Source organism: Meriones unguiculatus, chromosome 7, assembly GCF_030254825.1.
Source record: "Meriones unguiculatus strain TT.TT164.6M chromosome 7, Bangor_MerUng_6.1, whole genome shotgun sequence".
In the NCBI taxonomy this organism is placed as follows: domain Eukaryota; kingdom Metazoa; phylum Chordata; class Mammalia; order Rodentia; family Muridae; genus Meriones; species Meriones unguiculatus.
In genome coordinates this window covers 108,934,469-108,960,267 of record NC_083355.1, presented here as the reverse complement: position 1 = coordinate 108,960,267, position 25,799 = coordinate 108,934,469, and the positions used below count along the sequence as shown (strand labels likewise).

General features: G+C 41.8%; 2 protein-coding genes across 8 annotated transcripts in view; one reads left to right on the top strand and one right to left on the bottom strand.

The window, feature by feature from the left end:
• Nucleotides 1-309: 309 nt before the first annotated feature.
• Serpina10 (serpin family A member 10) lies at nt 310-9,628 on the top strand. Of its 2 annotated transcripts, none has more exons than XM_060388101.1 (5): nt 310-421; nt 2,613-3,354; nt 4,719-4,992; nt 8,034-8,184; nt 9,275-9,628. In XM_060388101.1, the coding sequence occupies exons 2-5, from the start codon at nt 2,652-2,654 to the stop codon at nt 9,464-9,466; spliced, it is 1,320 nt and encodes a 439-aa protein (XP_060244084.1). In that variant the 5' UTR covers nt 310-421; nt 2,613-2,651; the 3' UTR covers nt 9,467-9,628. The 2 variants fall into 2 exon arrangements, with proteins under 2 accessions (XP_060244084.1, XP_021505105.2); XM_021649430.2 differs by lacking the exon at nt 310-421 and adding an exon at nt 1,327-1,580.
• A 2,069-nt stretch (nt 9,629-11,697) lies between these two features.
• Nucleotides 11,698-25,799, bottom strand: part of Ppp4r4 (protein phosphatase 4 regulatory subunit 4) — a 99,104-nt gene continuing 85,002 nt past the window's right edge. For 4 of the 6 annotated variants that reach the window (XM_021649446.2, XM_060388098.1, XM_060388099.1 and 1 more), the window contains 8 exons: nt 25,724-25,765; nt 25,560-25,637; nt 22,754-22,823; nt 21,696-21,782; nt 20,723-20,816; nt 19,055-19,125; nt 15,836-15,983; nt 11,698-13,366 (listed from right to left, as the gene is read on the bottom strand). In XM_021649446.2, the coding sequence (XP_021505121.1) occupies nt 13,342-13,366; nt 15,836-15,983; nt 19,055-19,125; nt 20,723-20,816; nt 21,696-21,782; nt 22,754-22,823; nt 25,560-25,637; nt 25,724-25,765 (615 nt within the window). In that variant the 3' untranslated portion in view covers nt 11,698-13,341. The remainder of the gene's footprint in view (nt 13,367-15,835; nt 15,984-19,054; nt 19,126-20,722; nt 20,817-21,695; nt 21,783-22,753; nt 22,824-25,559; nt 25,638-25,723; nt 25,766-25,799) is intronic. The other 2 variants (XM_060388096.1, XM_060388097.1) reach the window with 2 other exon arrangements.

The following is a 25,799-nucleotide window of genomic DNA, read 5'->3' as shown; positions in this document are numbered from 1 at the left end:
GAGACAGGCTTTTTATTCTAGGAAGTGACCCAGTGGGAAGCTGGCCTCTACCACCTGACTGACAGTTCCCTGGGGACAAGAGAATGAGTCTTAAATTCCACCTGAACCCCTTTAGGTTCCCAGAAGCAGCCATGAGGCCCACCATAACATTCTTTCTAGAGCTTTCATCCTCACCCTGGGGAGGATGAGCCTCTTGTGAGTTCTGGTCATAGCTTGGGGTCTCAGGACAGTCCTAGGGAATACCAGAAGCTTCCCTTTACGTCTTTGATTTTCCAGGAACCCAACCACATCCCATCAGGATGTTAATCAGTAACAACCCACACTTTGGAATAACAAATATTTGCTGAAGGCTTTGGGCTGCAAAGCTTACGCTTGACTCTCTGCTCTGAATGATCTTCTCAGCACCTGAGGTCTGGAACTGGTAAGAGGTGGTGGATGGCACGGATCTCTCCAGGAGCCGGTGGGGAGGAGAGCCACTCTTACTCTCCTTGAGTGGGCTTCGGGGGGAGATCTAGAGGGAAGGCATGCTGTCTTTCAGCTTAGACTTCCAAGGACCGTGAATCGAAGCTGGGCTCTGGGTGGCATAACAGCATGTCAGCTGTAGATGGGAGGTGGCCATGGGAAGGGCTCTGGCTTGGTATCTGCCTGCCACAACTCACTGCCCAGGCAAGAGAGCTTGGGTCCCACCAGGGCTGAGGAGAGGCAAAGGAGGCATTGCTCTATACACAGTGGTCAGTACTGAGTGTCAGGTAGACAGCCCGTTTCCTACCATTCAAGCTGTGTGTGACTAAGTATGCCCTCAACACAGCTGATGGTGCCCTAATCCCAGGAGTGCCCTATATCATGGATGGTTCCCGTGAGGAACAAAGGCCTAAAAGGACAAGTTACAGCATTCAGTAAGCAAGTGTAGTGACAGCTGGATGTCAGGAACAGTATGAGATGTAGTCCTTGGAAAGGGTGACGCTGAGCTTGTGTGCTGGGTAATTTTCATGATGGCTGAAGCAATGGGCAATAACTATGAAATCAAGACTAGTCTGAGGACTTAATTTACAAAGTAGAAATAAATACAGTGATGGAATTCTCCTGGGCAGCTCAGGCTGTTGGGACAAAATTCCAAATTCTAGAGGCTTAACCAAAGTGTTTTCACAGTTCTAGAGGCCCAAGGTGAAGGGCAGCATGGTTGGGGTGTGGAGAGGGCTCACTTCCTGGTTTGCAGATGGGGGGGTCTTCTCAGTGTGTACTAAGTGGAGAGAGGAAGGCTCTGGTGTCTCTTCCTCTTCTTATAAGGATACTAAATCCCTTACCTTCTCCCTGGGATTCAGACAGCATCGAATCACTTCTCAAAGGCCCCACCTTGCAACACCCTCACCTTGAAGGGTAGGACCTCAGTTTTGAGTTGTGAAGGAACAAAGATCATCCATCTCAAAAATGAAGGCATGATACTGGGTGTCATGATACGGTTTTGTACCTCGAAGGGGGTAATGGCCCATCGCTTACAGCAATGTGGTGACCTGCTGAGAGAGCTTGTCATTATGACCCAGAAGCAGTTCCCAAATGGTGACATTTGGGAAATCATGCAGGTTAGACGGTGGGGACCCTGGATTCTTTGGGGGCCATTTAGCAAAGCAAGGGCAAGGGCCTGTGTCCTGGGGCTGGATATGGTTTGTGACAGGTACAGAAGAGGGACTGCGGGCAGCTGAGGAGCTTCTTGTTGTATTTTGACTCAGGGTCCCACAGTCAGAGTAAGGGCTGTGCTGATGAGAACTATCAAGCATCCCCATTGCTACCTACCTATGGCCTGGGTATCTTGCCATCCAGACCTTCCCGTTGTCCAGTGGAGAGTGAAGTACTGGGGACATCTTAAAGGCATACCCAGCCAGCCTCTAGGACACTGGTAATATAGCTGTGAGCACAATGTAATGGCACAGCCCCAAAGCCAGGGGTGTGGGGATGGAAAGCCACTGCCAGGGTAGGGTTAGGCTCCGGCAGGCTGTGAAACTGGTCTTGTGTGAAAAAAAAAAAAATCAGCTGTGTTTCCTGTAGCCATCTCAGAGCTTTGGGTAGAGGAAAGAAAGGAAACCTACCAGGAACTGTGAACAGGAAGTTCAGGAAAGGAGGTGCTTAAATTAGAAATTTCTGTGTGGGGAAGCCTCCTTTTCTTTGCTGTATTTCCTCTTGGACCCTCCAAATCCCCACTCAAAGGCATCACATATCAAGGTCCTGTGACTCAGCATGGAAGGGCTGCTTGATATGCCTAATGACCAAATGATAAAAGAAAAGCTTGCAGCGGATCAATAAATGGCCCCAACTCCCGCCTGACCCTGCTATGAGGTCCACTCCATACAAAAGGCTCAAGGACCTGGCAGAGGATGGGACTTGGAGGAAGTCTTGTAAAATGGCCCCCTCCCCCAACCATGTAGAAAAACAAGCCGCCTATTGGCTCTAGGTCAGTCTAAGGTATAGCTAACCTACAAGAACTCAGGGGAGTGAGCCCACACTTAACTTGGCAAGAAGGATCACAAGAGAAATGTTTGCCTGGCAAAGATGTTTTATTAGGTATTGAGATATTCATTCATTCATTCTCTTCTCTCTCTCTCTCTCTGTCTGTCTAGGATGAAGGGAAGTGGCCCCTGGCCTCCACAGCTGACCACATGAGGGTGGTATCTGGCCTCTTACTTTCTGTGCTTCTTGCAAAGGTGTGGCTGGTGACCAGTTTTAACATCAGCTCCCATTCCCCAGAGGCTCAAGCAGAGTTGGGGTCTCGGGATCATCAGAATCATACTTGGGAGGAGGACACATGGACTGTCCCCAGTGATGAGGAGGAGGAGGAAAACTGGCTGAGGGTCAGCCAGCAGCAGCTCTCCAATGACACTTCAAACTTTGGGTTCAGCCTGCTTCGAAAGATTTCCTTGAGGCATGACAGCAATGTGATCTTCTCACCATTTGGCCTGTCTGTGGTCATGGTAAACTTGATGCTGGGGGCCAAGGGAGAGACCAAGGTCCAGATGGAGAATGGACTCAACCTACAAGCCCTGAGTCAGGCAGGACCCTTGATCCTCCCCTGCCTCTTCAAGAGGCTAAGACAGAGCTTCTCCAGCAAGCAGGAGCTGGGCCTTACCCAGGGTAGCATTGCCTTTATTCACAAGGACTTTGATATTAAAGAGACCTACCTCAATCTATCCAAGAAGTATTTTGATACAGAGTGTGTACATACAAATTTTCGAAATTCCTCTCAAGCCAGAGAGCTCATGAACTACTACATTAACAAAGAGACTCGGGGGAAAATTCCCAAGCTCTTTGATGAGATTAATCCCGAAACAAAGTTGATTCTGGTGGACTACATCTTGTTCAAAGGTATTTTGATAGTCTTCTGTTGCTCCTAGGTCATGAGAATTGACCCTATTTCTCCAGCGTACAGTTGGTGTTAAAGGATGCTCTGAAAGCATGGTTTATGCTTTGCAGGTTCAGTATACATTGAGGAGCAACTGATGCTTTCTCTGAGGGCCCCACTCTTACCACCTGCAGGCTGGTGGTCCTCAGTTTCCACAGCTCCTCTGCCTCGTTTTCTTCTAATGTTTGGAAGAGGTTGCACAGGGCTATTGGATGGGCAGCTCACTATCTATCAGTGAGGCTCAGGTAGCATCTCTGCTCCCCATTCTCTGATTTTGTGATCTTGGGCAAAATCTCTGACCTTGGATTTACTGTTATCATTATTATATTGTGTGGGTATGAGTGCGTGTGTGTGTGTGTGTGTGTGCATGTCTAGGTATGTACATGTGAATGCAGGTACATCTAGAGGTCAGAGGCATTGGATCCTCCTGGAGCTGGAGTTAGAGGCAGTTCGAGACACTCAACACGGGTGCTAGGAAACAAACTTGGGCTCTTATCTGCTAAGCCACCTCTCTAGTCTCCTGGTCTTGGATTTTTTTAATATAAAAATTGGAGCTCTTGCTTGCTCTAGTTATAAAGCTACAAGAGCTGACATATGCAAGGTGCTGCACACTACGCTTGGCACTCACTATCTACCACAGGAAGGAATGGGTTGCATATTTGTTCTTCCTGGCAGTCCATGCAGCAGGCAGAGTAGGGCCACTGTTTCCTATCTTCAGGGGATGAAGGTGAAGGTTGGGCAAGCTAGGTTGATCAGGATCACACAATGAATGGCAGAGACCAAAGGCAAAGACAGATCCCATGACTTCAGAGCCCCCAGTTTCTTCTAGCTCTAACAGGGCACAGGGTATGGTGTGGAAAAGTCTGGAGTTTAAAGCTGCACCAGAAGCCTCATAATGGCCCAGGTAGAAAGACCATTTGCAGACACTCGAAAACAGGTGCTCAATGTAGAGTCATGTAGTGGTCTCTCCTGCTCCCAGGACCACATGAAGCAATGTTGAGCTGGAAATAACCCCCAAAACCTGTAAAGTATATGTTTGCATATGGTCATGCTAGGGCCATGTGGTAGCTAGGAATCCCTCACGCATCAAGCATTGGAAGCCATCCACCAGGAACTAAGTTTTGATTCTATTGTGGGTCATGGGTAGAGTTGAACTTTGGTCTTTGAGGAATTTGATGCCTGAGCTGTGACCTATGCAAAGCTGAAAGAGAATGGCACTCCCAGTTGGGAATAAAGGGAACAGGACACACTCTCCTCTACACTCAAGCAAGACCAATGTGTTGTGTGGAGGCTTGTTTCTACAGGGGCTCTCTTCTGACTTGTTCAGGGACATGGCTGACTCCATTTGACCCCATCTTCACTGAGGCTGACACTTTCCATCTGGACAATTACAAAGCAGTCAAGGTGCCCATGATGTATGTGGAAGGTAACTTTGCCTCCACCTTTGATAAGAAGTTTCGTTGTCACATCCTCAAACTGCCCTACCAAGGAAATGCCACCATGCTAGTGGTCCTCATGGAGAAAACAGGTGACCACTTGGCTCTGGAGGACTACCTGACCATAGATCTCGTGGAGACATGGCTCCAGAATATGAAAACCAGGTATGATGCTTCCCCTGCCTCACAGACTTTGTCTGCCATCCTCATGAACACTCCCAATAGTTTTACCCTCGTGGCTTACTACCCATGATCCCCAGTGAGTGCCAATGTTCTATGGGCAGAAGCAGAATCTTTCCTGTTTTCCACTTTATCCTCAGCATCAATCCAGTTTAGGCCTTGCTTTATTGTTCATTTAACAAGTCTCTGGGTCCATCAGAAAGCAAGGCCTGATGAATTTGATGACTAGATATAAAATGTGGTGCATATAAAAAGAGAAAATGGAAATACAGATACAGAGAGGTTATCATTCAGTCAACAGTAGCTGTAGTTTTTTGCCTCAGCATCTCAAAGATGGGTATACCATGCATTAAGGATAGGAAAGGAAGAAACAGGTCTAGTAATGAATTCAGAGCTCAGTCCTAACATCTGGACTAGAACTGTCTCCCTGAGCTCCACATGAAGGAGGCCAGGCCAGGGCTAGGGCAGAGTCTGACTCTAGAAGTGTAAGTACATGGCCGGGGTTTAGTTCTGTGAGAGCAGGTAAGACTGAACATGGAAGGGACACTGTGTGGAGAGAAGAAATGGAAGGGCAGGGAAGAAACTCCGGTGTTTGTGGGAAGTCAGTCCACCCACTGGAGCACAGGGCAGACAACTGCATAAGAATTACACGGCTGTGCCTTCTCAGTCCTGCCACTCCAGAACCAGTGCAGAGATAAGCTCAACCGAAGGTCCTTGCCTCAGGTTTCACTTGTGTGTTTCTGTCATTTTTTTTTTACGTCTTTAAGCATTAGTGAAGGACTGAAACATAAATCCTGACAAATGTTTGCTGAGTGATTACATTCATAAATCAAAACTTAGGACATGTCACATCCTCAGATTTTCCAGGCTGTAGCCCATCCTAGCTATGCAATAGGGAGAGAAGTGGGGAAAGGGTACATTTATGAAATAGCTGCTGCATACCAGACATTGTTCTAGACACTATGCATACGTCAGTCATTCTTTTCAACAGCTCTGACATCACTATGTGAATTTTTGACTCCTCTTTACACAGCAAGAAAACTGAAAATTAAGATTAATTTGATGTCATTGGTAACTTTCATGTTTGTTTTTAAAGTTCTGAACCACAAAACTGATCTTTCCAACTCTCATATTCTCTGATAACTCACAGTAGTAAAAATAAATAATCTCAAAGCTTTCCCGCTAGGACCAGCAGGGTTAGTTGAAAACCCTCTTTGCTTTCCTTGTCTGCCCATTCTCCAAGTTCTCTGGAATACCGAGTTGATTGGGTTTTTTTTTTTTAACTTTTTTTAATTTTTATTAATTACAGTTTATTCACTTTGTATCCCCCCGTACCTCCCTCTCTCCTCCCCTCCCAATCCTACCCTCCCTTTTCCCCACCTGTGTCCCTGTCCCAGTCCACTGATAAGGGAGGTCCTCCTCCCCTTCCCTCTGATCCTAGTCTGTCAGGTCTCATCAGGAGTGGCTGCATTGTCTTCTTCTGCGGCTTGGCAAGGCTGCTCCCCGCTCAGGGGAAGGTGATCAAAGAGCAGGCCAATCAGTTCCTGTCAGAGACAGTCCCTGTCCCCATTACTATGGAGCTCACTTGGACACTGAACTGCCATGGACTACCTCTGTGCAGGGATTTCAGGCCATCTCCATGAGTGGTCCTTGGCTGGAGTATCAGTTTCAGAAAAGACCCATGTGCCCAGACTTTTTGGATCTGTCGCTGTCCTTGTGGAGCTCCTGTCCTCTCCAGGACTTACTATCTCCCACTTCTTTCCTAAGATTCCCTGCACTCTGCCCAAAGTTTGGCCAGGAGTCTCAGCATCTGCCTCGATACCCTGCGGGGTAGAGCCTTTCAGAGGCCCTCTGTGGTAGGCTCCTGTCCTGTTCCTTGTTTTCTCTCTCCTCCAATGTCCGTCCTCTTTGCCGTTCTGAATGGGGATTGAGCATCTTAGCCAGAGTCCTCCTTCCTGATTAGCTTCCTTAGGTGTACAGATTTTAGTATGTTTATCCTATATTATATGTCTAATATCCACTTATGAGTATATACCCTGTGTGTCTTTCTGCTTCCGGGGTACCACACTCAGGATTATCTTTTCTAGTTCCTGCCATTTGCCTTCAAATTTCATGATTTCCTTGTTTTTTATCGCTGAGTAATATTCCATTGTGTAGATGTACCACAATTTCTGTATCCATTCCTTAACTGAGGGACATCTGGGGCTTCTGGCTATTACAAATAAAGCTGCTACAACCATGGTTGAGCAGATGTCTTTGTTGTATACTTGAGTGTCTTTTGGATATATACCTAGGAGTGGTATAGCTGGATCCTGAGGAAGTGCTATTCCTAATTGTCTGAGAAAGTGCCAGATTGATTTCCAAAGTGGTTGTACAAGTTTACATTCCCACCAGCAATGGAGGAGGGTTCCCCTTTCTCCACATCCTCTCCAGCATGTGTTGTCACTTGAGTTAATCATCTTTGCCATTCTGATGGGTGTAAGGTGAAATCTCATGGTGGTTTTGATTTGCATTTCCCTGATGACTAAGGACATTGAACATTTCTTTAAATGTTTCTCTGCCATTCGATATTCCTCTATTGAGAATTCTCTATTTAGCTCTGTACCCCATTTTTTAATTGGATTGCTTGATTTGTTGCTGTTTAACTTCTTTAGTTCTTTATATATACTGTATATTAGCCCTCTGTCAGATATAGGGTTGGTAAAGATCCTTTCCCAATCTGTAGGCAGTCATTTTGTTTTGACAACAGTGGTTGGGGTTGTTTTTTAAACAGGAAAACAGACATGGAGTCTGGCATTGTTTGCTAAGAAGGATTTTGGGTAGTGGGCTAAGAAACTAGCAAGAAAACGGGGTTGATGAAGTGGCGTTTCATAAGCCAGAAGTATTTTTTCTGAGATAGAACACTACCAAAGGGTCACATGAGCTAAATACAGTCAAACAAAGGAAATAATTTTGGAGGAAGAAAAGGCGTGTCCTTGTAAGCAGCCCCCAGCAATTTCACCATCTGTACTGCCCTTGTGCCACAGAAAAATGGAGGTCTTCTTTCCCAAGTTCAAGCTGAACCAGAGGTATGAGATGCATGAGCTACTCAAGCAGATGGGAATCAGAAGAATCTTCTCCACCTCGGCTGATCTCGGCCAACTCTCAGCTGTGGCAAGAAATCTTCAGGTGTCCAAGGCAAGTCAGGGACCAGGCTGAGGCCAGTCCTCAGCATGTGATGCCACTGAAACCAACAAATACTTTGCAAACCATGTCACTGTGATGAAACACAGAGAATTTGACTCCAGTTCTAGCAACTTCAGACAGCATCCAAGCCAGGAGTCCCAAGGACCTCAAGCCATGCTACTCAAACACCTTTTTAATTATGTTCTCATTGGAAGAGTTCCACCCCTTTTCTCTTCCAAGGCTCAGGGAAACATCTTCCCTTCATGCAGACTGGCTTACAATATGTCAGTACCCCTGTTCAATATCAAAAAGGCTCATGAAACTACACTGCCTTTAGTGTGCAGGAAATCCCCAGTCATCACCCAGCCCAACCTCTCTTCCCTTGTGATGGACACTCTACCTCCTCCATAATTAGCCTCAGAGGACCCTCTTGCTCCGCCTCTCCCCATCCTTCCCCCTCTCTTTCCAATTCTTCAGACAAGGATCTCATCAGATCTGTGCACTAAAGTGAAATGTTTAGGATACCTGGCCTGAAATCATTGTGGCTCTCTGCTCTACCATCACAATCCAGAGGTTTGATTTGCATTTTTCCATACAATTGTTAATTCTGAGGGATTTCAAATGGTATCCCAGGAAGTAGGAGCCAGCAGGGTCACCTAAACCGGTGTACAGGCAACTCCGGTTCAGAAAAACACCACAGACCCTCAGGCTTGCCCAAGGAAATGCTTCAGAGTAATGCCTTGGCTCAAAGTGCCTTCAAGGGCCAAGAGTTCAGCTCAAGAATCAGCATCACAAAGTACATGTTCAATAAATACTAATTAGACGCCTGCATGTAGAGATTTAGCAGCCAGCTTCCCTGGTTCCAAGCCCAAGCTGCGTCTCACACAGCCCAATCCACTTCCCATAGCTTCCTGGTATGGTTTTGATTTCTGAGTTAGTTTCTGGGGGGCGCAAATCTCATGCACTTCTTAGCACAGATGGGCTGTAGCAACACTGAGCCCCAGGAACATGGCCGGGTGGGCAGAACTAATGTGGAAATTTCCTGTCAATTCCCTCTTCTCGTTGCCATACAAATGGTCTTGCACATCCTTTCTTCTTCTAGGTTTTACAACAGTCCGTGCTTGAGGTGGATGAAAGAGGAACTGAAGCAGTGGCGGGGACACTGTCAGAAATTGTCGCTTACGCCATGCCTCCTGTCATCAAAGTGAACCGGCCTTTTCACTTCATGATCTATGAGGAGATGTCTAGGATGCTCCTGTTCCTGGGCAGGGTGGTAAACCCAACAGTTCTATGAGTCGGGTGTGTGTAAGGCCCCCAGCACCACAGGTGCTCAGCCAGAGGTGTCTGGACCACAGGACACTGATGGTGGATGGTAAAGAATGTGTCCCCTGTGCACAGCCAGCTTGTTAAGGCTGTTCTCTGATTAACACAGACATTAAAATGACTCATACCTTAAGGAGATGTCTGTGCAATCTCTCCAACATTTTCAACTTGCTTCTGAGAGCCTTTGCTGACTGAAGAATGTCTAAGGACTACCCGGAGAGGGTCTCTCTCTCTCTCTCACTGCTGCTCACAGAGAGCAGTAGGGGGGAAGCAGGTGTAGGTCAGAGCCTCTGAGGAGAGTACAAGGTCATTCTCCTATAGGCATGCTTCTCCTTACTTCTCTAGTACAAAGGGTTTAATTTTAGTTTATCCCAGAATTTCTCTGTCCTCTCTGTCTCTCTCTCTCTCCCCGCTCCCCTTTCCTCTCTTCTTCCCTCCTCCCCACACTGGCAGGGGCCACAATACAGCCCTGGCTGGCCTTGAACTCACAGAAATCCACCTGCCTCTGCCTTTTGAGTGTTAGAATTAAAGGTGTACAATGCCATGCTCAGCTTTTTGTGTGTGATGTAGCATGTTTTTAATTAATCACAGGGTTCTTTCTTGTCTATTAAGATTGGCATGAAATCACCATAGTCAGTCCTGACCACAATGCCTGGCTCAATGACACCCAGTCAATCCTGTGATCCTCCAGTCACATGGGTCCATCACAGGAGCCACAGATTTTCCATTCAATGCTTCATTTTATAAGGAAGACAAACAGGGGCCAGAACAAGGGCCACATCCTGACTTCCATGAGTGACAGGGACTTTTTTTTCTCTGTGCACTCTTTTCTTCATAAGCGTTTATATGTGGACACACTAACAATGACCTTTTATAATTATATAATTGCTTTGGTATAGAGATGACTACAGTCTCAGGTATGTTCATCTTTTGCCAACAAAAATATAGGCCTGCTCACTGCTGATTAAGGAAGTATCTTTGTGTGCCATGATAGCATGAAGGGCCTTGACTATAGTGTCCACTGCACATGGTGAATTTGTCAAACCTTTTATCTTAGCAGGAGGAAAACATTTGCCCAAGGCAAGTGGCCCACAGTGGGCTAATCCTTCCTTCTTATTCTAGCCCCAAGTCCCTGTTACTCTATCTTCTCTTTCTAAAGCATCTATCAGGGACTGCTGATTTGTCCTTTGCCTCAGTCACCTGCTGTGGCTAAACAAAAGTAAGTGTGGACTTTGTCCCAATATAAAAGGAAAATGATGATACCTCTAAAGCATTCTTGGGTAGTCATTTTCTATCTTATAAAAATAAGACAGCATGTTAGGAGTAAATCAGAGATTCTTAGATGAGACCAACTAGTCTCGAAATGTCAGCTGTGCTGACTCAACGCTGAGCTGCGTTTGTATTAGCTAACTAATGTGTATATGTATTTAAAATTAATTTATTAATTAGTTACTTGATGACAAATCCAGAGTAACATGAGTAGGACGTAGTATCAAGAGGTGGTCTAAACCAGACATCCTCGCCTCTATCTTATCATTGATTCACTCTTGTGGTCACTCCAGGGTTAACAGATGCTCATTTAGGACCAAACTAGTCTGGGGCCTAGGAAGAGAAACAGACAGAGGATGGCTCTAGCTGGCTTTCTTGGGTGCTTGTGTTCAGTTATTCACATGTGTTTGTGGGAAAACAGTAGAAAGAGAAATTTTATTTCTTATTTTTTGAAGATTTATTTTATTTTATGTATATGGCTGTTTTGTTGTTTTTTTTTTTCGCATGTTTATTTGCATGCCAGAAGAGGGTATCAGATCCTACAAGACTACAGTTATAGATGGCTGTGAGCTACCATACGGATGCTGGGAGTTAAACTCAGGACCAGGAAAAGAAATTTTAAAAGAGAGTTCTGTCACCTTTCTTATTTTTGAGAGATGAATGTAGAAAAGGAAGCCTGTGGCTGTATCACAGTGAAACAAGCGCAGCCCAATGCAGTGAAAGGCAGGCCAGCACAGCGCAGACGAAGCAGAGACACACCTAGTTAGAAGGTCAAGTCTTCTGATAAAATGAACAGATGAGTAGGCCCATGGTCCTGCTTCACACTCATTTGCTTTTTAATCTTCCTGCATGTCAGTCTCTGGGGTATAATTTTTACAAAGATTCAAAAAATTTTTGAAGGTTTTAATGCTTGTGAAAAAAATACTTCCAAAAGTAATTTTGAATAACTGTTTTAATTGAAAATTTAATGCCTAAGCAATTGACTTCCAATTTTATAAGCAGTGGTGACTAGTCTCTGTCATATCACTTTCTTTTATCCCACATATATAACAGGAATATGAAAAGCTTATAACTACTAAGTGTATTATTTAACAAACAATCAAATCGAAACACCATTTATCTAGCGTAAACAGTCAATGCCGATGCTTTGAACCATAGTACTGGAAAAACTGATGCAGCCTTGATGTTCCCTTATGGCACAATGGATTCTCCAGACCACAACAGATTCGCTTCCGCATTACTAATGCTAGTAGGAGATGGAACCTAGTCAAACTGAATTTCCTTATGCAGGGCAGTCACATTTCTCACGGCTCCTGGACCTTCACTTCTGACCTGACTGTCCCTGATGAAGGGTGTTGATTCCCTGAACAGTGCCCCAAAGAGGCCATGGGGAAGGAAAGGGATGACAAAGAATGAAGAAGCAATAAGCAACTGTCCCTGAGTCACTTACAGTTGATACAGTATGTTCTGGTTATTCACTGTTTAAAGATAAACTGCTCCTTCTTTATAGAGTAAGAACTATAGGAAAGTATTTCACAATGTTCTCACAAGTGCAGGTATCTCGTTAACCTCTGCTTTATTTTAAGGAAGCTCATTATCCATTTCACATTATAAAAAGTGACCACGCACACGTATGCATTCACAAATTAGATCATCTTTATCATACATCAACACAGCTTTAAAAAACAAGTATTTTCTGATATCAATATAGGTATATGCTGATTGCATTTGAAATAGAGAAGCTGACAATAGCTTCATACATTCTATCTCAGGAACTGACATTTTAAAGATAAGGACAATATATGCTCCACAGGCAAATTTTGATGGAAGTATTAGCATTAGTACAAATGGGTGCTGTTGACATGGCGTGAGCATGATAGCTTGGAAGAACAGCTGATTCAAACTAGATTCATCATTTGAAATTAAGGAGAGATACAATCTAAAATGTAAACAAAGCATTTATAAAAGAAATTCTAGGAATTAAGGAAATCATCAATCTATCATTTTTAAGGTATTTGTCGCTGAAGTTTTCATGAATCTTTGCAGATTTTCATTGCCGAATCTAGACTGGGGCAGTCCAGGTGCTGATACCGTCACAGAATCCCAGGACCCATAGGACCACAGGCAGCTGCTTGGTTTGACTTTTCTGCTTGGCTTAGAGAGCTCTGAGGAAATACAGTGTCTTCCTTACCTCCTGTGTCCTGGCCCAAGTTGTTACCCAAGCAGTTGGCTCATTTGGGGGGGGTTGTGGACTTTCTAAATGCTACAACTTAGCATAACAAAAGCCAGTCTCTCACACAGAGACAAGCATGTCTCTGTCATGTCTCTGAGGTCCACAGTCTCAGTACATGCCTCAGGTCGGAGCTGATCACACTGCACTGAACACTGGCATTCAGAGCCCATATTAAAACACATGTCATACCTCCTAGGGAATCTAACTCCAAATACGGTAAGTTTCACATCAGCTGCATGATGTTCCTTTCTTCCTTCCATACTCTCACAAGCCTGGCCGTCACTGTAGCTTTTTCCACCATCGCAGTCTCCACTGACTGCTTGCCTCATCACCAAGCATTTGACCTAAGGATTAGATTTTCGGGATTTTCTGATACAAAAAGGAAATGAATAGGAAGGAGGGAAGCAAAGAAAGAAAAGGAAAAAGAGACCAAAAAGAAAGCATAAAACATGCTACTCTGAGAATACAATATGAGAATTCTGATAAAGAGAAAATTACACATTACAGATTACCCAGAATTACTTGTAACTATCAAAGATCATCTTGTGCACACCTAACAGCATCCCCTTTAACTTACACAACTTTTCTTACATTTTCAAATTTTGTATAACCATGAAGGAAATTACACAGCCCTAGAAGACAAAAGCAAAACTGCACGCCTGTACTTCCTTCATGGCACAATGCTGGTTAACAGCAGAGGTGGTGTTTGTAAGGCAGGTGAAATGCACTGCACAGGTTGGAAAGGTGGCTTAGTGGTTAAGAACAGTGGCTGCTCTTCCAAAGGACCCAGGTTCAATTCCCAACATCCACCTGGCGTCTTACAACTCTCTGTATCTCCAGATTCAGGGGATGTGGCACTCATACAGACATACATGCAAATTAAAAAAAAAAAAAGTAAAAACTGAGGTAACACTTTCTGCAATCACTCCATTGACTTATTTTCAGTAAAGAGGACTTTTTTTCTTTCCAATTTGAATATGACAGTTTCTAAATTGTGGATAATACTTCTGAAAAAAGAGCAGTGTGGATAGCAACCACCCATCCAACTAATGGGCATGTGAGAGCCCAGTGTGGGAACGGCCAGGTGCTGTGCACCAGGCACGGGTGATGGAGCACCTGTGAATGCGGCTAGCAAGCCTTCCCTCAGGTGACTTGAAAAAGTGCAAACTCTGAGATCTCATTGATCTTTATTCTAGATTCATTTGGTAATTATAAGTTATACAAGAAAAGAGGAAATTAAAAAATTCAGTCTGCAAAAAGGAAAGATGTGCGCAGCAATGTAAGAACTCATAAAGTAACAGAAACAAAGGAACACTGCCACAAAAATATTGGTTCCGAGGTCTTTAAAAAAACAAAACTAGTTTTGATGATGCTCCCATGTTCAGGGCAGCAAAAGAAGAGGGTCTATGGTGATAGAGAAAGATCTCAGGATATGGAACTGAGAGGCGTCTTAGATGTCTTAGATGAGCTATAAATCAGACCTGCTGTGTGACAGATGAGCACAGTCCCAAGGGCCAGGCTCACCAATACACCATGGCCTTGCTCATGCTGAATTTGGCTACATGGCTCCACCTGAAAGTGCTGCAGACCACCAAACCATGCCACCTCTGCTTCCATGGCTCCTAAACAGCACTAAGTCTTTCTGTAGAAAGAATACTCTTCAAGTTGGCACCATTTTTTTCTGCAGTATCGGAATCACCTGCTTCTATGATTATTTTTGGAGTATTTAGTCCCACAGTCTTCTGAGCACCATTCGATATCTTTATTTTTGAATTCTGAACGAAATGGGGTACATATGTTTTTATTTGTGCATATTCAATGGCCAATCAGAATTTAAAATAAATTATACTACAACCAGCTCCTAAAAGGGTCTCTCCAGGCAGAGAGGAGATGGAAGGAGAGGAGGACCTCCCCTATCAGTGGACTGGGGGACAGGCATGGGTGGAAAAGAGGGAGAGGGGTGGGATTTGGAGGGGACGAGGGAGGGGGCTACAACTGGGATACAAAGTGAATAAACTATAATTAATAATAAATAAATAATTTTTTTTAAATGTGAGCTGGGCATAGTGAGGTACACTTGTAATCTCAGCATTTGGGAGGCTGTAGCAAGAGGATCTCAAGTTCTAGACCAGAGTGAGCTACATGGTCAGTCTCAAAAACAGAAAGGAAAGAAGAAAGGGAGGGAGGGAAGGAGGGAGTGACACAGGGAGGAAGAAAGGAAAAAAGGAGAAGGGAAATGCTCATGAATTTAACGATGTGCTCAAGAGGAAACCTGACACTTGCTAAGCTTCACTGGGATGTGAATGGGTGCTCTGTATGAAACCACAGAACTATAGAGTTGTAACTATAGTCTGGTCATCCTTGGAGTGTTATTGTGATGAATTTGGGGTGTCAGTCTTTTAAATGTTTAAAAAAAAACAATTCAAACAAGATGCAAATAGCACACAGAAAAGAACCATGGGGAAGAAAACAGGCCCTTTATAGCTTTGACTTCAAAACACGAGTTTGTCTACAGATGTGTTCAGCTTACTGAGCCCATGCTTCCAGGCCCTGTGCTGTTGTGGTATTTCGAAGTGGCACCAGCAGTATCCACCTTTCTGAATACCAGGTAATTAGATACTACAATTAGGTATTTATGTACCTGGCAGATAATGTCTTTGTCGTATGTTACTATAAGACATCTTACACACACTAGCACAGTGAAGGCTCTCATTACAGCTCCGTTCATCTTACAACATTACCCACTAGAGACATTTTCAGTTCTTTGAAGTATGGAGGTGGGAAGGAAGGTGCCCAGAGCTAAAGAGCACACTTAGCAGTGAATCACTTGGTACTCACAAGGTAGCCTTCCGAGGCTGTGCATCTTTACTTCCACTACCCTTTGGATCGGCTGTGTTACCTGTCCCACGGGAAGTACTGGGCAAGACAGGGTTAGAAGAAAAGGAAGCTGGAACAGTACTGGTATTGCGAGTCCGGAATGAGTCATCTGGAGGTAACATGGAAAGACGGAGGGTGTTGATACACTCAGAAACACTCCAGACAGTGGGCTTTTCTCTTCTCAAATCAGTGTTATAAATTATATACATAATTTGCAAACAGTAAAGATTTGGCATATGTATAAGCCACTGCCATTACCACAATCAAGATGTGAAAACATGCTATCACCAAATGTCCCCCTGGGTCCATCTTAATCACCTCTCCTCCACTTTTTCTTTCTACACACCACTGATTCTCCCCTCACTGAAGATTAGCTTGCATTTTTCAGGATTTTGCATAAAAGGACTCATACAGAATATACTGTCTTTTTCACTTGATCAGTATAATTGACATCCATCTATATAGGTATATTAGTGCTTCATAACTGGTGTTGTATGCATGGGCTAACTAACATTTGTCCTAAAAGTTTACTGATAGGCATTTTACTAGTTTCAGTTACTGACTATGATAAATAAAACCGCTATGAACATTTGTGTATATATATATATATATATATGTTTTAATACTTCTTAGTAAATGCTGGAACAGATGTGCTGAGTTTTTGAGTGTGTTTAACTTCAGATGAAATTGCCAAAGCCTTCTCTTTTCTTTTCCTCTCCCTCTCTGTATATGGAGGTCTGAAGAGTGCTCTTTATCCTTGAACTTAATATTATAAACATGTGAATTTTGGGCATGTTGCTGAGCAGCAAGCTGTACAGAATTTTTCTCATTGCTACTGCTTTGTTTTGTTTTGTTTTGTTTTGTTTTGTTTTGTTTTGTTTTGTTTTGATACAGTGTCTCCTAGCCTCTATCAGGATGTTACAGTCCTAGATGAACTCCTGATCCACCTGCCTCCCATTCCCAATGCTAGGATTGCAGGCATACACTGCTATGGCCCATTTTCTCTTGGTTTTTAAGTGTATTTCCCTACTGATTGGTGATGTAAACATATTTTCAGACACTTCCCTCTCTATGTTCTTCAAACTTTCACACTCAAATCTTTTGTCCTGTTTAAGCTTAGCTGCCTTGGCTCAGACTTCTCTGAATATTTTTGATATAAATAATTTTCAAATAAGGAAAATCACACACTTGTGTTTTTCTATGACACTATCTCAAAGCCCAGGGTTATATATTCTGACAAAATATAGTATGTCACTGTTTTTCTGCTGGTTAATATAAATATCTATCTGCTCTAAAATACAGACTTCCTTCCATATCTACTTCAAAATTTTTTAATTTTACCTTTCATGCTTAAGCTTACATTTTGAGTTAATTGTTTCCATATAAGGTGAGATATGAGTTGAAGTTTGTGTTTTCTTAATATAGGTACCCAACTGGTCTAGTGCCATTTTTCAATATACCACCAGATATAATAATGACATCATTAAACAATTCTCATGATCAAAGCACTTCTGATTTCTAGTGATAATCATGGTCTACCATGTTGATTTCTGTGTGTGGACATCAATGCTTTAATTATAAAAAAGTTTCTATTCATAAAAACACTGTGTACAAACTATCTTGTATAAATAAACCTTTTTCATAAGAATAAAGTGAACATAGTAAAAATAAAGGCAGAATACTCAAAATAAGACTTAAAAATAAAATATAACTATACTCTTAAGATTTCAGAACCTCTGAAATTAAATGTCACTATTATTTTTTTGATATTTATCAATAATTATTATAACTCTCAACCAATAGTTCCAATATAAAAATTAGAACAATGCATATAGCCACAAGTAATTTTTAGTAATATATTCTGTTTTCCTTTTATGAATAATTCTGTCTTCTTCTATAGAGTCCACAAGTCAGCAAACTGTAGACTTTGAAACAAATGCCTGCCTAGGTCCTTGAGATGCTATGGAACACAGTCATGTTTATTCGGCATGCAATGACTATGGCTGCTGTCACACTAAAACAGAGCTGAATGACTGTAGTTAGCCACAGTGGCTAGAACATTTACAGCCTCACCACTAAATGAGTCTTCTAGCCAGTTATATAAGATGGCAAATGGAATCTGCTCAACTTCCCTACAAATTACTGGAAAATGTCTGTCTATGCTTCAGCAGGCCCTGAGACTATGGTCAAGCTGCCCTACCATTAGTCCTTCTCTTCTCTTTACAAGTGTTATGCTGTGAGTCTTACTAGAATTAAAAAAAAAATAGTATATGGCCAAGTATTTCCTCAGCTGCTAATGGCCCATCAAGAGAAATGATCACCTTTTAGCCAAAAGAATAGAATCTACTTCTAGATAAAAGCATGCCATTCTCTGCATGACCACAACTCAGGCTTAAAGAGCTATGAAGAATAATTAGCATTACATGAGATAATGTGGTTTTCTTCCCAGAATTCCCTCCCTTTAGGGCAGTTCCTATAAGCTCCTTTGAGGATAAGGCTATGTTGGATCTGCCCAACTTCCTGAGTCCTGACTCAGAAAGGCCTAACTTTTCTGTCTTCTCTTGTCTCTATCAGATACTAGCCAGAGCCCAGATATGCTCTCTCTGGTTCTGTTGACTTCCTTACTCTTTCTCACTTGTCTGCCAGCCTGGCTTAACTCAGACTGCATGGTTTTCTCTTCTTGTCTCCTACATCTCTTCTCCTGGAAGCTAATAAGATTTAAAACTTGCCTGTCCTGTCCCTTTTGCTGTCAAGCTTCAAGTCTGTCTATAAATTATTTTATTAAATGGTCTTAGAAGCTGAAAAGGGAACTTCAGTTTCCCTAGTGACAGAAAAACTTTAATTGCTTACAGACTTGATGAAGACACATGTTTACGAAAAACATCATATCAGGGGCTGGAGAGATAGTTCAGTAGTTAAGAACACTGGATGCTCTTCCAGAGAACCTGGGTTAAATTCCCAGCACCACATGGTAGCCCACAATTGTCTGTAATGCCTGTTCCAGGGGATCTAACACCCTCACACAGACATATATGCAAGCAAAACACCAATGCACATGAAATAAAAATAAATTAATTTAGAAAAAAAGAACATCATTTCTAGACTTGGAAGGATAAACTGTTTAAAGAAAGCAATACTTCATTACAGTAGCCATTTTATTACCCTCACGGAGCTGCTTACCCGTCAGTGACAGCATGGCAGTCCTCACCAGCCCTGTGGCGGAAGGCGAGTGTGCTAAGGCGGAGGTTTTACTAGAAAAAAAGTTACTTAGTTAGAACCTAAAACCACTATTCAATCTTAGTTACCTAATACTTGGGGCTTTTAATCTGTTTTATAAATGCTTTCTTCTACTTCTTATGAAATATGCCTATTTTGTTTATTTTTTTTTTTTTACATTTCATGCTTCAAAATTCACAATTTTTCTACAACTTAAAAGTATCTCCTTTGTTTCATCAGAACTACAGATTTTCTTTACTTACTTAGCAAAGCTAGGTAAGATGGGTAAAGCCTTCCAGGACTAGCTTATCTTCAGCTAAAATCCTATTTTTACATCCTGAGAATACTGTTGGCTAGGAAAATGCATGCATCTACTGATGATGTCAAAAGCTAAAGCTGAAAGTCTGGAACTAGTATAATTAGTAACAGAAGAAAAAAAAAACATTTTTCTTCAACATGTTCTTTATCTTAAACAATATTTTAAAGGCATTTTTGCTTTCTTTTTAACATAATATTTTTATTAATTGAGAATTTCATACAATGTTTTTGTTGCTGTTTTGGCTTTGTTTTGTTTTTTTGTTTTTTGAAACAGTGTTTCTGTGTATCACTCTGGCCGTCCTGGACTCTGTAGACCAGGCTGCCCTTGAACTCAGAGAACCACCTGCCTTTGCCTCCAAATTCTGGATTAAAGGTGTAGGCTACCACCACCCAGTTTATAAAATATATTTTGACCATTTTTCTCCCCTATATTCCTCCCTCTAGTTCTTCCTAGACCCACTTCAACCTATCTCCCTACCTTTCCAACTTCATGTTTTCCTTTCTTTTTAAAATAACCTACCAAATACAATTTGTGTTGCCCGTAAATCATAGGTGTGGCAACATCCACCAGAACAGAGTTGACGCACAGGGGCCACAACCTTGAAAAAAAGAGACTCTGGTCCCTCAGAAACCATCAGCTTTCAGGAGCTCCTCAGTCAGAGGTAAGGAGTCAGGGGTCCCTAAGCCTTCCATGCTAGAATACTGACTAGCTTGATCTTGTATATAGGTCTGTGACAACAACCTCACATTTTCTTAGAATGACTTTGTTTTTCCAATAACCTACAGCTCTTAAAATCTATATGCATATAACAAATAACGGTGGTTTAATCATATTGCTCCTCTTCTAATCTTAACTGCTTATAATTGTGACTTGGACAATAAATGGAAATCAAATATGTATCTAGTATCAGAACTCTGTTGTGACCACCTCACTGGGTAAGTATGCTTGTGGTTTCTTATTTGTAGAAATGATACAATGCACATGAATTTGCAGCCTGTTGGCAAATACAGCATGCTCACAACCATTTGGAAGTTAAGAATTATATACAGTATATTCCACTTTTCTCATAAATGAGTAGATTCTATGATATTTTCATATGATGGCTCAACAATAGTCTTCTTTCAGTGCAAAGATATTTATCTTTATATAAACAGTAAACACGTATTTTAGTGTGTTAATAAAGTGACCAACTGTCAGACCATAAAAAATTCAAAATTAATTCTGATGATAGTGATATAAATATTTCATGTAAATATATATAATGACCACAAAATAAAAACTCTAGTTAATAACAAACAGCTGATAGCACATACCTAGCACACTTGTCTAAGTTGCCATATTTGGCATGAAAAGCTTGATTATTAAAAGATTGGCTTCGAATCAATTTGGATTTCTTGATTTCTTTGCCTAGAGTAAAGCAGAAAGAAGGAAAATGCAATTTTCAGTTTCCCCTTAGCTGTTCCAACCCCACAATCCTCCTCAGACCCTACCATTTCCAGAAAAACCCAGACGAATCAAGTTTCCACTCCTCAGTGTGAGCTGACTGGAGTAGCTCTCATTCTAACCACCATTAAGAATAATTGAAAGCTCAGCTGGCAAAAGCTAAGGGCACATTCACAGCAGGAAAGTGTGACTGGCCTGGCAGGAATAAAGATGCCCTACACAGACATTCCTGTCCTACCTTTTGATCAACATAATATTGAAACAGTGGGCCCAAACAAACTAGAATGGCCCCAGGAGTTTCTTGAATGGAGAAGAGAGGCTAAATTCTAGGGAGCAGAGGGAAAATTTTTGTCTTAGAAAGAGATATATCATCTGTCAGATCACCTGACATAGGAGACAATGAGTCAGTGATGCACAGGACTATACCTTGACCTTGACTGCTCAGAGATGCATAACTATGACCCTCTAATTAAACTATAACCTCATAACAGGACCCTGAAAATGGACTCAACAGTGAGGGAAGGGGATATCACTGGATCTTTGCTCCTCTTCCCAATATAGCCACATTGAATAAATCTCCATTTTTGTTTTTGCAATTAAAAAAAGTAAATAAATAGATACGCTAAGAAAATTTGTCTTTAAAAAAACATTTTATGAGCTGGGCAATAACAGCGCACCCCTTTAATCCTGGCACTCAGGAAGCAGAGGCAGGCAGATCTCGATGAGTTGAGGTTAGCTTGGTCTACAGAGTGAGTTCCAGAACAGCCAGTGCTACACAGAGAAACCCTGTCTCATGGGGGTGGGGAAAAACATTTTATGAAACATAAAAGAATCATTTCTTACTTGTTGATGGGGTGCTAGAAGAGGGTCCAGGAACAGAAATGGGGATGTTCTTGGGTAAGTTCTGCATTGTTGTCCTGGAGTCTCTGCCTAAAATAAACTCTGTTTTAAGTTGCATAATATCATCTGACTCCTGTAGAGTTCACTATCTATTTATCAGCACTATTCTCCAACTATTCTTACTTTATATATATGTCCACATTTCAGTCTCCGCTATCGTAGTTCAACTTTACAACCTTGTAACTGACATCCAACATTCAGCTTCCCTTCCAGAGGCTCCGAGGCTCATACTATTGACTTTTATTATTTTTTATGCACTCCTGATACCTATACCACATTAACCCGGCAATTTTCAAAAACAAACTTTTTTTAAAAAATGTTAGAAAGTAAAGTAATTTTCCCTACCAAATTAAAACTCAGCATAGTCTTTCAGAATACAAAAATATAAATATTACTGCAGTATCAGTAGCCCAAAGGTCAAAAGAATGGAATCTACCTCTGGGTGGAGCCTGGGTCTGCTCCTTCAGAGTTAATCCAATTGGGCTGGTCAAGAACCTGGCTAGGGGCCATCATACTTCAGGAAGGCAGATTTGCCTTGATAAAGAGATGGGAGGTATAATTATCACTTTAATGATATACTTTTCGTTCCCAGCTTCTTGGCTTCTATGCAATTGCTTAAAAAGAGCTGCAGGCACGCAGCTTTAAAGGCCTGCTTTTCCCTGTTGCTTTTCTCAGAATGCTTCCCTGATGCTTTGGGCTTCACTCTCCCTCTAAAGCTCCCCTCCCACTGTACAGCCTCCTGTCTGCCCTGTGGTTGATCTCCATTCCAGATTAACTCAAACAGGAGGCTTGTTCTCTTTTTCTTCTCCATCTTTGTCCTCCAGGCTGCTACCTAGATTAACAGCTTGCCTGTGCCAAGATTTTTCTTTTAAACATCAATGGTTATTCTTGACCTTTCTTTTGCATGTAGTAGAAAGACTAGGACTCCCAGGAAGGGCCCTCGACTCCCAGTTTTCTAACATTGACTCTGTAACCACTTGGGAAGACACAGAACCACTCACGTTTCTTCTCAAAGCTTTTGTCACTGGGCAACCTCCCGTCATTCTGATGCTTCTCCTTCTCTAGCTGTTCCTGTTGGGACACAGCATCATGTTACAGGTGCAGCTTGGGAGCTTGTTCAGGGGAAAAAGACTCTCAACAAATATGTCTCACAAAAATGCCTTTTTAAAAAGTGGGCTTCCTCTTTGGTACTCATGTTTAAAGAATTTGGAGTTTCATTTTGTTTTGTTTCTGTGGCCTTGCAGTGTCACAGAATATTGCCAGTTTGTCCAAATAAACAGTGACTTTGCTCATTCCGTAATGAGCATTTATTTCCCACAAGGTGTTTACCAGTTCTTGGCAGCAGCACATTTATTTAACCATGGTTATTTAACCATGGTTATTTCAATCCCATTTGGCAAATGACAAAATATTTTTTCTTTAAAGAGATTGAGAGGGAAGAGAAAAGTCTACGAAACATATTTAAAATATCTTACTGAAGTATGATGCATAGACAAAACTAAAGACCTCAGGAAAATGGCATTTCCACACCAAAGATTCTGCAAGGCAGATTGACCTCACTTCTGGCTATGGGAGTGGAATGTTGCTGAGAAGAGCCCAATCCGCCTGGGCTAGCTTTAGTCCTTTAAACAGGCACCACTGCTCACCTCTGTACTTGCTCTAATAGCCTTTTAGCTGTCAGGCAAACCTTTGAAATGTATTTTTAGGGTATTTAACAGAGGGCTCCATGGCTGAGAAGAAGTACTGCTCTTCCAGAGGACCCACTGTGGGTGACTCACAACCACCTATACCAAGTTCCAGGGCATCTGACTCCCTTCTCTGCCTTCTTTGTTCACATAACACATAACTAAAAATTTTTAAATGTATTTTTTTTAGCGGACACTGCCTTCCACTAATCCAAAAGTTATAAATGTCATCAAATAGCACCTGATACTCAGAGCAGAGCTTTCCCTACTTTGCTGTGGCCTCCCTACCACAGGTCCCCACCAAGGTATTTGGTAGGGAAAAGTACAATGCTGTATATGTATAAAAATGTCAGTATGAGGACCATTATCTTGTTTGTTAACTAAAAATGTTGATGCAAATACAACTTTTGCTTTGACATTTTTGTATGTCTGCTTTTGTTGTGCTGGCGCTTTGAATGGTAAGCATATGCCTTAACACTAAGCTACGTGCCCAGGCCCTAGATTGAACCCAGCTCACACAACCACAACTAAAAGCCAATAACTTTTCGATAAATAAAAGTTGACAAACTGGGGTTTTAACCTTTGGTCAAAATGCAGAGGTCCTACACTGCCAAAGCATTTTAAAAAAAAAGTTTGAAAACATAACCTATTTTATTGTTTAAAAATACCTACAATTACAGTAACTAAAGCAAGTTGGTACTGCCTAAAAATAAACATACAAACCAGTAAAGCAGAAGAGTGAGTCAGAAACACACAGATGAATGACACTTGTGTAGGTAGGAAGGCAATTTAGTGGCAAAAAGGGATTTTTGATAAGTGGGGCCAAAATAGCTAGATTTTTCAGGTGGAAAAAGTAAAAAATACATGAAAATTAGATTAAAATTGGGTAAAAACCTAAGTGAAGAATTCAAAACTAAAATTTCTAGAAGTATAGGAAAAATGTGATGTTAAATAAAGAATTCTTAAAGGAAACAGCAATCATAAAAGAAAGGCTTAACCAGCCAGGCACAGTGGCACACACTTGTAATACCAGCACTCGAGGAGGCAGAGGGAGGAGGTTATCTGTGAATTTGAGGCCAGCCTGGTCTACAAAATGAGTCCAGGACAGCTAAAGCTACATAGTGAAATCCTGTCTTGAAAAAGCAACAACAAAAACAAACAAAGGCTTAATCAGTTAGACTGTGGAGCTAGAGAAATGACTCAGTGGCTAAAGCACTTGTTGCTTTTACAGAGGTCCTGAGTTTGGTTACCAGCACCCACAGTGGATAGTTCACAACCACCTACAACTCTAGCTCCAGAAGACCTGATGCCCGGTTCTGGCCTCCAAGGCAAATCACACTTATGTGCATACACACACAAATACACAAAATTAAAAATAAAATGAACATCAAAATTAGAACTTTTTCTAAAGACTGTTAAAAATCAAGTGAAAGTCAGATTTCTAGAAAACGTTCACAAGATGAGAATGTGACAAAAGAGCACTCAATAATAATGTGAACAACCTACTTTAAATTCTCAAAATGGCCTCTATAAAAAAATAAGTTAGTATGGCCAACAAACAAATGAAAAGCTTGTTAGTATTGTTGGCACCCGGGATGTATAATTTAAAGTCACATGAATTCTAAAAAATATGGTTGCTCTAATGCAAGAAATTAATTCAGTAGATGCTAAGTATAGATGCTGAAGATAAATGCTAAGGATGGATACTGAGGATGCATGTTGAGGATGGATAGTGAAGATGGATGCTAAGGATGGATGCTGAGGATGGATGCTGAGATGGATGCTGAGGATGCATGCTGAGGATGGATGCTAAGGATGGATGCTGAGGGTGAATGCTGAGGATGGATGCTCAGGATGGATTGCCAGGAACAGGTGGGAATGGCTCAACTAGGACTGTATACATGTGGTTACTTATACACTATTTTCACTTAAGAAACTCATTTTGCTGAAACATTCTCAACTAATTTTTCTTCTAATTTATAAAAGGTAAAACTTCAGAAAATCAAGACTTTTCTTCAGTCTTTTAGGAAATAGGGAACAACGATGTAAACTTGAAACAAATCAGTTTTAGGTTTACTAACAAAGGACTAACTAGAAAGGAGGGGTGGGGGGGACAACATACCATTTCCAAAAACAGCAGTTCTTCTCTTTCTTTCTCTTGATCCAACAAATCTTTCTCATAATTTTTTTTCTGAAGCTGCTTAAAATTTAAAGTGACATTAGTCATTGGTGACAACTTTTTACTAACTGCAAATATTTCTTTACCATAAGGTAGAGTGTACTTACCACATCCATAGACATTTCCATTCTGTCCAACTCTAACACCGTCTACAAGGAAAGTTTTTAGAAATTATAGCTGAAT